Genomic DNA, 12,525 nt, shown 5'->3' on the forward strand with positions numbered 1-12,525 from the left:
CAATTTGAAAATGACGCCTCTGTAATGAAATAGTTAAAAGCTTTGGAAAATACATTTATTTGCTTTCTTTAATTTATGAACTGGACTGTCCACTGCTTGTGTGTGTCCAGAGCAGCGTATCTGCGACTCATGGGAGACACCTCTTTTTGAGATAACAAGAGTTGGCAATGACAGGTCCATCCACTGCTCTGGAGAGCAAACTAGAGCATTTAACTAGCATCAAAGTGCCTTTATGGACCTCTGCCATTTCCTGCTCATACATTCAGCCAACAGACATTCATAAGTTGTGTCTAGTAGCTCTTTTATCTCTGATTTGGTACCCACTAACTCCTGAGGAAATTACATGGATCTTTAGCTAGCACGATGCTACTTAGTCAGCCACTTTGTATCTATTTTTGTCTGTTGGAATTGGGTAGGCGGTGTTATCAAATGTTGGCAAACAATGATTGATGAGAACAAATTAGACTCAACAATGAGCTTAAAGGCTAAACAAACTCAGTAGAGCCGAAGAGATTGGTGATTCTGCATGAATTCAGCAATAAATGATCTTTACATTACACAGTAATTTGATAAAATTTTGAAATTTAAAAAACAAGGCGCTGCAAAATTAACAATCAAGACAATAGGCTATTGAGTTGATTCACAAAAACACAAATTATCCATACATTCAAGTGATATAACATATCCAACAATCATGTTGTCTTCTATTATGTGTACAGGCAGCCATGTGTTACAGTGAAGTTTGGACAGGGTCTGTGACAAAGACCACAGTCCTATTGCATGTATTGTGTTAACTTATTATTAAACTAAGGAAAAAAATTAGATCAGAGGGAGTCATTCCAATTAGCCCGAGTTTAGCCTCACTGAGCCTCTCATTGACCATCTTCAGTTTGACCCCAAGTCAGTTACATATCTTCATGTGGTGCATACATCACCAAGAACATTTGAAATGTGCTTCCCCCCCCACATTTACATTGTCCCACTCATTCTGCATCTTCTATTTACATTTTAGCCTTTCAGCTGGTGCTCTTATCCATAATATCATACAATAATTGAGCAGGAGTCAGGTCAAGTTGTTGTCAGATGTGCGGCCCAAGGATACAAACATATTTATGATTTTTTCATTTTACATTTTCTTGAATGTGCGACAGTCCAATTTGTAGATGACCCCTTTAACCACTACCTTGTGCCTCAACTGCATAAGCTTAGGCTTCTTACAACCTTCTGTTTAAAGAGAATATGTTGAGAAGAGCTTTAATCAAATCGCCCATTTACTGTATGCTATGCTCACACTACAGGACTTGTTTTCAATCCCAGACTGCAGCGCCTACTGAATAACAATACAACATCAAAATATTTCACTTCTGTTGGTGAAGAACACACCCTTTAGTTTCAGATGTTTATCAGCTAATATGTGAGCTTTTCATTTAAGTGAATCTCCCTAAATACCACTTGAGTTAACTTCCTATGCTTTGTGTGTGTCCTGACTACTAACATTGCATCAAAAATCAAAAAAGTGGCATTTGTGCTATGTGAATGGAGTACAATTTACAGAACATAAATTAAATGCTGATATAAGCTTTTAGATATCACTCACATATAAATTATATGCAACAGTAATTTAATTTGTATCTGATCACATGTTGAGAAAAAAACTGGGACATTTTCAGCTTCATCGTGAGCATAACCATGGAATAATTCTTCTTCGCTGTGTTACTCTTAAAACCTTTCACCTTTAACCTGTGAATTAGATCTGATTGCTTATTGCTAACATCTTTAACAAGCAGATATTACAAATTCAATTCATTTTTACTCATACATAGTCTAATCAGCTAGTGACTGAAGCTGAATCTTTTTTTAATCAGATTTCTTATAATATTTGGGCATAAAGCCTGATGTAATTTAGTTGAGGTTAAATGCTCTGACATTAAGATCCAGGGGCCAAAATATGCAGTGCAGTGTGGTTACATCTCATATGAGATTAGCCAGACTAGAGGTAGTCTCTCTGCGACCCTGACGGTCCATATGTCCAGACACAGTGAAGATATTCAAAACCCGGTCCACCAACCTTCGTCCATGCCTTGTCCTTTCAAGCAGGACCACCACAATGGAGTATATCCCAACGCCCACAACTGCAGCCCCACCTCCGGCTAGCAAAACCACTCCAGAGATGTACATGTCATTAAGGGCTTGGCCAGGCTTTGGCATGTGATTGGCCAGGGCCAGACGTAGTAGAACACCTCCACAAATCAGCAGTGACAGCCCGGTAATCAAAACCACAAAGAGGTCTGATAAACCACCACTTTTTAGCATGTTGATCCGCTGTCGGCTTCGAATGCAGTTCATGTCCTGCACAGCCGAACTGAGCAGTTGTTTGAGCAGGACTCCCAGGGCTAGCAGGCAGAGGGCCGTGCCTGCGCCCAGACGCCATTCGCTTGAGACACTGGTGGTGGTGGATAGTAGGCCGACGCCACCCAGCCCACAGCCCAGGATTAGAAGTACAGCCACGCAGTAGCATAGCAGAGACTTTCCAGGATCTCTGAACCACCACAGCTCCACCTGCTCCTCCAGGATGCTGTGCTGAATCCGAAGTGGGTCGGCTGGACCATTTAGGCCCAGCTCAGGGCCTCTGGGACCCCTCAGGGGGGCAAAGTTGTCCAGTTCAGGCATCCTGATGCCACAACCACCCTGCTGAATAAGGTCGCCACCACCACAGAAGACAGAATCCACCTGATAATCCTGTCAGTGCTTGTTTAATTCACAAACAGCTACCCTGGGTGTGTCAGGGCCAGCAGAAGGTTTCAAACGTTTTATGGGTTGCTCCGTACTATCCTAAAAAAAAAAGCTCAAAGATGGATTGAGTTGGTGGCAATAAAGAGGAAATTAATTTAATGCACCAAATGTTCTAAAACACTTGACTGAGCTCAGTGTATTGTTGTTTTATTTGTCCTGGTCTGTATACAAAGGTTCTACAACATCAGTTCAGGTCTCTTGGTCCTGAGTGAATGATCACTTAGCTCACACTAACTGGATACAAAGATGGATCCAAATCCTCCTTACAGCTTCAACATCCAGAGCACAGAATCCAAACATCCACAGGATTTTCAGTCTGGTTTTGCAAGACGTTGGCAGTCACCTAGAAGAAAGGACAGATGAACTGATGGTGTTGTGACTTATTGAAATGCTACTAAGAAATGTAACAAATGCTAAATTGGTCACATAACATGAAATAGTGCTAAACAATTGGCAAACAAGCTAACTAGCTGTTTTTGTTAAATTGTTCTAATTTAACTTTTGATCTTTTATAGTGTTCTAGGTCTGAGGTGACTATGGCGAGCTAACAATATGATTGGGCAGTACATATATTCTGTTTCTAATCAGACAATAAATGACAGCACATGAATAGACAAAGGCTTCCTCTCCATCATTCCTAAACCCACCACAAAGCAGAATCTAGGCTTTGCTTAACTTGACATTTCAGTGGCGTCTAGCTGAGCTCAGTTACTGCTGGTTACACTGGCTTAGACTGGTTTAGCATGGGCGCGCACGCACACACACACACACACACACACACACACACACACACAACATCCAAACTTGCTGTTTTGACTGTGCAAAAAACTTGGTGTGCTGACATTGGCAACCTTTTCTATCTCTCATTATCACTATGCTAATGAGTTGCCACTACCAAGGTGGCTGGATAAAACAAGCATTAGCTGCCGATAGAATAAACAATGCCCATCCACGCATGCACACGCGTATGCGCACACGCACACACACACACACACACACACACACACACACACACACACACACACACACACACACACACACACACACACACACACACACACACACACACAATTGATCAAACAACTAATGCACAAATGTTAATTTTCTTTCTCATTTGATGAATCCTCCTATTTGAACTCTCTAGTACCTTAAGTAAATTTAATCTTCTTTTCTCCCTAATGTGGCCATTGTCTATACTGTACTGTTATATGTTTTACCACATAACTGTTAATAATCTCATTGTATCTGCAAATTTCATTCTTTTCTAATATATTCTGTTCCATTCCCCCTCCTTTCTTCCGTCATTCTTTACCATACCTCAGCATTTTTAATCTTTCTACTGTAGTTTGTAACCAAATCATACCCCCATAATACAATCATGTAAACATACACAGAACACACACACATACACACACAAGCAAACATCGTCAAGGTTATGGCTGTTGACAGCCTGTCTTTTAAAACCTGTCAGTGGCTTTATTTCTATCAAAGCCAGCAGTGCGAGGCACAAGCCCATGCGCCTCAACACAAGCTGACAGGAGTTAAAGCTTGTCCTCACCGGCCGTGGATTTTGCTAACACAAACAAAACAAAATAAATACAAAATATGTCACTCTGAACAAGCAAAACATGATCTCACATTCAGACTACAAAATGTTTTTTTTACCTGTGGCACCAGTGAAAATACAGATTCAGTGACAGATTCAGATTCTTTCCATCTGTTCAGAAAAAAACATAAACTAAATGCAAGCTCACATTTCCTATTAGTGTGGACAGGTACTGCCTTGTGCTGAGGCAGAGCAGTAACATCGTGACACGGGGAGATATGAGGTGCATACGCAAGGTGTGAAATGAAGAGTGAGGTAATTACAGCAGAGAAGGAGGGGTGTTTATTGGCAACATGCTGTTCTGGAAGCTTATCACATCCTGTATCTGATGGATGATTTTCTGTGTGTGTTTGTTTTGCAAGAGCGAACAGTTGCAAAAAAGGTGAAAATATGAAAAGCGTGTGTGTTTGGCATGTTTGTTTCTTCACATATGATGTGCTTATATATAATTCACACAGAAAGAAAGAGGCGACAGTACCTTTGTGTGTGTGTGTGTGTGTGTGTGTGTGTGTGGACATGTGTGTTTGTTTAGTTGCTAATTAATCCCAGATGGTTTGAGCTCAGTGTCACTGACAGGTAGCACCACAAAAATAGCACAGTAATTGAGGTGTGTGCCTGTGTGTTTTTTGTGTCTGAGGTTGAGGCACCAAAGGTGTTAAGGTGACAAAAACAATATATGTGATACTCCACCACTATCCACCTATGTGTCTTATTAAGGTTTTGAAAGTATCATCTTCCTTCATACAGTACAAGTTTATGAAAGATTATTTGTGTTACATTAGATCATGCTGAAGTGAAGCAGGGCCACAACCGGGTGATTGAGCTAGAGGCGATGGCACGCAACAAAGATCATAACATGAAATCGAACCCTTAATGACAGGAGTATATCTTACTCCATGTTGTGTTTCTCACACTGTGATCCCCATAGACACATACACACACATAACCACTGGACTGTGTCTGTCTTACCTCTTTTATCACTTATATGACCTCTAGACTCTGTCATATCAGCCGTGTCATAATGGCCTCATAAATATCTTTACAAAAGCACTGACTCACTGCTTCACCCTCCACTGGAACCTTTTAACTAATATAAAACAGGTACAGAAGCATAAACAATTTACACAGCTCCACAAGACTAATTTTTTCCAAGGACCACTAAAGCTCTTTTTACTGTGCGATTTTATGTTGAGAATCGTGAGAGAAACGTGGTAAAATATTTGGCCTCAAATACTTTTTTCTATTTACATCGTAGTGTTACAATTTACCATGCATTCATCGTGTGGTCTAACATGCCTCAAATTTATACTGTAAAGTTTGACACAGATTGGAACCAAACAATGGTTGTTGTCGCACAGTCTAAAGCCACCTTCAGTCAGTCAACATTTTAGCTCGCTACACTTGTGCACTAAAAGCCTCTTGTACATTATGTCTATGGATCTTCACACCTTAGCTGTGAATTTTCACACAAATCCCATAATGCTCTTTGCATATCTATAAAATATGGATCCAACAATGTGCTACTGTATCCAACTGTAAAAACAAATGCACTGAAAAACAGCATTATTGATGATCCACTTTGTACCTTCATTTGTCCAATTAAGAACGTTTCGATTGCCAATTAAATCTGACAGTAACTTTCCCATCAAACATTGACTCTTATATCAGCATATTTCACTGTCTGAAGTATCTCACAGAGGCCATAGAAAGCAGCACCAGTGATCATTATCACAATTTATTTGAAACGGATACTATATCCTAAATGGGTTTCTTTTAAGTGACAGGAATAACAAGTGTGTCCTGGACGCTCAGCCCTGCAGTCGAAACTAAAATGACTAAAGACAAGCTAACGCTAACAGTCCAAACATTCTCTGTTATGCTGATGAACTCAGCGCAATGATGAAAAACTCCCGAAGATAATCGTAAACCTTGGACATAGAGTATCATTCTCTCTCTCTATGTCTGTCTCCTCCAAGTTTTCAGCCTGCAAAGTCACCAGAGGAGCTGTACTTTGGAGTAAAAAACAATATACTGCACTCCAATTACCTGGGAAGCTTTGGGACTCCGGTATTCCCCCCTCTGTTATGTCAGCCTGCTGAATTCATTTCATCGGCCATTAGTGTCTCATTTTATTGTTGATTTGTGGTTCTTTTAAAATTGGTTGCCTGGCATTATATGCTAATCAGAATGCCGGTCAGCAGAGTAGGTAAGAAGGCAGCAAGAGCATCCAGCAAATGTGGAGTAGCAAAAATCTTGCTTCTTGTCAAAATGGCAGCAACTCATGAAGTAAATGTTGGACCAGTTAGTTAGAGGTGTTACAGCTCAGCGAAAGTCATACATGCACACCCATGGAATTTCTGTCTGGAGTCCCACATGTATTTCCTTCTTGCTATCAGGGAAAAGCTTCTTCTGCTTTATTCACATTTGAAAAGCGCAATGAAAAACGTGGCTTTCTTGCTGTAAAGAAATCCTTCCCAGATGTTGATTTGCAAGTCAAAATGGCAATATTTTAGCCAGTTGATTGCAGCTTTTCTTACTGTAATTCATTTAGTTCACAGAGGTTAGAGGGAAAGGGAAATGTTCAGTCTTTAGAATGAGGAGCATTTTTTGATCTGTCTTCTTGTGGTTTCTTTCAAATGATGTTTGCTATATTTAGAATATTTTGTCAATGTTCCCTCAACACAAACATAGAACAAGAGATCTCTACCAACTAATCAAAGGAAAAATAAGTCAGGCACAATTTTGGAGGTTTACGAGGTCCTTATGGTCCTGCTGCTGAATTTCCTGCTGTGTGCGTTTTTATCCGAGGGCCTTGGGTTGGGCTGAAGGGGAGTCTATGTGTTGCTGTGGTGACAAAGCAATACTCTCCTCCTCTCTCCTTCCTGTCGCATCCCACACACACTCGCACACACACTCTCCTCTAGTCAGGCGCTGATTCTCTTGGTGTCCCCACGGGCGAGGAGAGGGGTCAGGGTTGGCTCCATCTGTCTATGTGATGGGCATTGGTGCCAAGCGCCACGGGGGCTGGAGGAAGAGGAAAGAAGGCTTGTGTGGAGTGGGAGGGTAACGGATGTTTCTGAGCTGTCATCTGGGACTCCAAATGGGGCAGAGGCTGAAGCAAAAAGTGGCTGGGAAGGGGGACGGGGCTGAGAGTGTGGGATAAGGGGGATAGAGGAGAGGGGGCTGAGGATGGAGGGATAGGCTCTGGGCTAGGGATAGCACTGCGACTTAACTGCTGTTCTTGGTGTTACAAGTGTGGCAGGCAAACAGAAATTATGCTGAATAGGTCTTTATGCAGACAAGCTGGATCTTTCTTTCTTCTCTACACAGTCACAATGGACAGCAGAGGCACCCAGGGATGGTCACTCTGTCCGGAAACAGTGAAGAGACAATGACCACGTCAGTGTCACTGTCCTCCCTCTGTCAGGGATCACAAGGGAAAACCTAAGACAGAAGGAGAGATAGAAAGGCCTTTACATCAGTTGCACATACTGTACTGTAAACTCACCATGGCTTACTTCATCAGAGCTTACCTGTTTAGTCCTCCCCTGTTCTGCCAGTGAATTACAGCTTATATCCACCCAACAGCAACTGCATCATTTCATTCAAATGTCAAAGATGTTCCATCTCTAAAAACTGCTGTATAATTGTCATATCGTCTGAAGTACAAGTCCAATCAAAATGAGAGCCACTTAAACTTTAAGAAAGGAGAAGATGTACAGATGTGCCCCTTAACTGGAATCATTAAGATGTTGCAGCCATAGACATATTCGTCACAAAGCAGTGATTTCTTTTTAGTCCTGCATGGCTCTAGAAATGGCAATACTGGTTGGTCAGTCAGTTAGGCCATCACTTTGGTCTAGAATTACATCTCTCTACAACTATTGGATGGATAGCCATGGAATAGTCCCTAGGGGATGTATCCTAATGACTTTGGTGATCCCTTGGAGATCCTCTTACTCTTCATCTACCACCATCATCAGGTTGAGGATATCTTTTAATGCTTTGGTTTATGACGAAATCTAAACTAATGACATTCCTATCAGCCTCAGCTCTACTTTGTGTTTGGAGCTAATTAGTAGATGTTAGCATGCAAACCCACTAAACCAAACGAGATAAACATTATACCTGATTCACCCTTGTCATTGTGAGCATGTTAGCCTGCTGCATGCTAGCTTGGCTGTAAATTCTTAGTCTTAAAGATCATTAATATTTGAGACTTTAAACAGACCCCTCCCATTTCAATTCTCCCTCTTACTTTCTGGCTCCTCAGATGGTTTAATTCCACCCTTTCTGAGTGAGCTCATTTCTCACCTTATGGCACAGCATCACCCCAACCAGCACAACCAGCCAAGATCCACCCCCCTGACACATTCTCCTCATACAACCACACACTCATCCCCATCTGTTTTCCCTCCTTATCTCCCCAGCCTTCCACACCTTCCTTACTTTGTTCTACCTCACTCCTCTCCTCCTCTGTCTCACCACCAATGCTCCTTTATCTAGCTAACTTCTTATCTCCCCCGTCTGCTGTCTGCTCTGGCGTTTTGGTGTCGGAGAGAAAGATGTGTGCATGGGTTGGGGGGGATTACTTGTCTTTGCCACAGTTTCCCCCTTTGGCTCCAGGTAGTGCTGCCTGACTCAAAGCCCCTGTGGTATAACACTTGCAAGGACATACATCCACACAGTGTGCTGCACCTGTTTCCTGCTGTTATGTTTACATCTTCTTTTCAGTGAGATTGATGTGTCATTACCATTAGAAATCCAATTATTCATCAACCTCAGTAGAAGTCATCAGTAACACACATTAACAATATAGGCCCAGATCGTCAAAACGTGATTTATGAAAATGCACAGAAAACATTTTCAGTCTGTTATCTAATATGGCATATGGCATTTCCCTATTTTTAAATAGAGCTTCCTCATCTCAATGGTGGTACACACTGCTGTTGACAAAAATTTAACCCAGCCCAGTCTAGTTCAGTTTAGCACAGGCTGTGGGCCCCATTCAGCCCCTTTACTTCAACAGGAGCCAAATGGAGCTCTTAAATGCTGGACCCAACTCAAAATGGCTTGAATATTTCTGCTTCTGTCAAATCTCCGTTACCAAACAAGAACAAAGAAATTATGTGGGTTTTTTTGGGTGGGGAAGTTGGAGGAAATTAACTGAATAACATACATAATGAGTAGCTGTGTCAGTCCATGCATTGAAATAGTGACTTTTTTAAAAAGAATAGAAAAACCTCTGGGCAGCTGGTTGCTTTCCTATGTCGCGCACAGCTGCAATATTAAAACGCTAATCAAATCACCAATTAACATGCTGGTCCCCTTCTGCCTGACTCCTGCTGACGATGAGAAAGAGACAACCTTTTCCTTTTTTCTTCAGTCTTTGTTTTTTTAACCCTCATCCCATCCTCTTGTGGGTTCAGAGGTGATATTCAGCATATTCTAATTTGATGTTGGCTGTCTAACGATAATGATTGTAATGAATGAGATGGCTGGCTAGATGTCTGGCTGTCTATCCTATTTGTTGACTACCTGAAGGCTTTATATTGCAGCAGCACCTTCTGATTTAGGTTGAGAAAATGGTGCTTTGGTATTTTTGGCCACATGGATTGCCATGAAATGTTGTAGGCCTACATGTAGTAATTTTCCCCAGAGAATCCAGTCTATTGACTTTGGTGATACCCTGTTTTTTTATTTTCTCTAGTGCCTCTATGTGATTAACATTTGTGGTTTTAAGTGAAATATCTCAACAACTACTAAATGGATTGCCATCAAAGTTGGTACAGACATTCATGTTCCCCACAGGATGATTTGTAATCATTCTGGTGACCTTTTGGGAAATACATTTAATTGCTTTCTTGCCAAGAACCAGATGAGAAGACTGAACCAGTAGTTGATAAGTCTAGTTTAGCCCAGAGACTGGATATGGGGAGAAACAGCTAGCTTGGCACTGTCCAAAGGTAGGCTAATAAAATCTGCCAACCAGACCCTCTAAATCTCAGCAATTAACGCGTTACATCTAATTTGTTTAATTGGTACAAAAACTGTGCTGGAAAAACTGCAATTTGCCATTTTACTGTGGATTATGTGCCAGGCTATCACTTGGCCTAGACCAAGTAATAGTCTGGCACATAATCCACTGTAAAATGGCAAATTGCAGTTTTAATAGACCAAGTAACGTCCTAGTTCTGGCCAAGAAATAGTCAGGCCAAACACCTGCAAAACTAACAACTATTCCATCAGCCTCAGTTGTAGTTTGTGATTAGTGCTAATTAGCAAATGTTAGCATGCTCAAAGCCTTAACTAACGCAGTAAACATAGTAAACATTATATCTGCTGAACATCAGCATACCAGTGCCAGTATGAGTATGTTAGCCTATGTACTAATGTTAGCATTTAGTACAGTACAGTGTCACAGAGGTGCAAGAATGGCTTTGTAAAATTTAAGTATTTTTGTGGCTAAAGGTTATGCTTAGCATTTTTCTTCCACCAACACTCACTATACTGAATTAGTTATATATTCTGGTTATATTGAATTGATGATGCTAATAGGTGGATGCAGTAGATGCAGTAGGTACAGCTGCTATTGATGACACACTACATACCTGACTCTGCTGACTGTGAAACAAAACGCCTCTTGGGGATATTTAAGATTCTGGTCTACTCTCTACTCCACTCTTTGTCTGGCATCCATGTCACACATGCACACACATACACAGGCACAAACACACTCTTCACCTATACAGTGCTCTCATATAACTCCTCCACTTTGCACGGTCATCCACTGACACAGTCACCGGCTGACTTTGTTTTCCTCCTCCTGTTCTTTCATCCAGCGCTTTGTGTTGGCTTCAGGCTCTTTTCTAATGAGGTCTATCACATGTTGTTTTCAGCCTGACTTGAGTTAGAACACTTCTCAGATCTCTAAATTATATCTGGTGTAGTAAGTGCGACAGCATCTAACCTACTTCAGATGTCCTGTAATGATTCATCTGTGGTCTTTTGATTACTAAAACAGATCTATATGAGCAAAGTGGCACAGGGGGTCGTGCCTGGACAGTCTATTGATCTGTTCCAATCGCAATAACTTAAATACAGCATGGACAACACTTCCTCTCCCTGTGGTTTATGAATTTTTCCACAATGCAGCAGAACTGACCTCTGAGTATATGACAGTAGCCCTATTGTATTGTATAATGATCTACAATGCACATTAAGTGCACATGGTAATTGCTATCCCGCTAGTGCAAAGGTTAGGGTGTGTTACAATGTCAATATGTTTTACTTCCTTGTTTTTAACTGAAACAAATTAGACAATTCATAATTAGAAGATCCAGATCACACGAACATTACCTGGATCATCACCATAATCCAGATTCCTAATTCAAATAACATTTAGATGATGTCATCAAGAAAAGCACTTGTGAATCTACAGTCTTGTCTGTTAATTTATTACTTAAATAATGATTTTATTTTCAGTTGTAGGTAACAACATTACACAGTGAGTGATTGATGAACAAAATATGTTTTTTATGTTTGAAAATTCTATCAACACTTATTGTAGCTGAGCCTTCCAGCAAGTCCCTACAAACAAAAGAGGTTGCATTTCAACTCAAAGCTTTTGTGACTTTGAAGATCATGAAGTATGATAGGTTTAGACATAGGTTAATAGTAAAATTAGGGAAGGAAAGACACCAACACTGCTGTGTATCAGCACATGTATGATTTTAGTAAGTTATTTAAAAAAAATATTATGTCAAAGTTTTTAAAAAACATTCATTTTTAAATTGAAGCCTATCAGCAAGTGATATGAGTTCAATTTAAACTCACTAGGTTATTACCAAATGTAAAAGTATTTCGTTGAGAAATTTTAGTCTTATAATTCAGTAATAATCATTTTTATTATCACTATTGCCCTATATTATTTAATTGTTTATTATTGTTGTTTTCATTAGGGAATAAGCAAAACAGATATAATTAAGCACCTAAAGATTCCTAATAAATAGGCTACGTTTAAATGAAATAAATACAACAAATAGCCAAAATAAAAAAGGAAAAGCTGTTTGTTTAAAAAAAAAAAGTTGTAACGGGGCAGCTTCTTTCTTTCTGTATTTAGTTTA

At 40.4% G+C, this 12,525-nt stretch overlaps 1 protein-coding gene across 1 annotated transcript; it reads right to left on the reverse strand.

Annotated features, from left to right (window-relative positions):
* Window positions 1-1,650: 1,650 nt before the first annotated feature.
* On the reverse strand, window positions 1,651-7,118 carry LOC123971309 (transmembrane protein 125). Its single transcript, XM_046050028.1, has 2 exons — window positions 6,446-7,118; window positions 1,651-3,136 (listed from the first exon to the last, which is right to left on the reverse strand). The coding sequence occupies exon 2, from the start codon at window positions 2,668-2,670 to the stop codon at window positions 1,972-1,974; it is 699 nt and encodes a 232-aa protein (XP_045905984.1). The 5' UTR covers window positions 2,671-3,136; window positions 6,446-7,118; the 3' UTR covers window positions 1,651-1,971.
* Between the last annotated feature and the right edge of the window lie 5,407 nt (window positions 7,119-12,525).

Source organism: Micropterus dolomieu, linkage group LG05 (genome assembly GCF_021292245.1).
Source record: "Micropterus dolomieu isolate WLL.071019.BEF.003 ecotype Adirondacks linkage group LG05, ASM2129224v1, whole genome shotgun sequence".
NCBI classification, from domain to species: Eukaryota; Metazoa; Chordata; class Actinopteri; order Centrarchiformes; family Centrarchidae; genus Micropterus; species Micropterus dolomieu.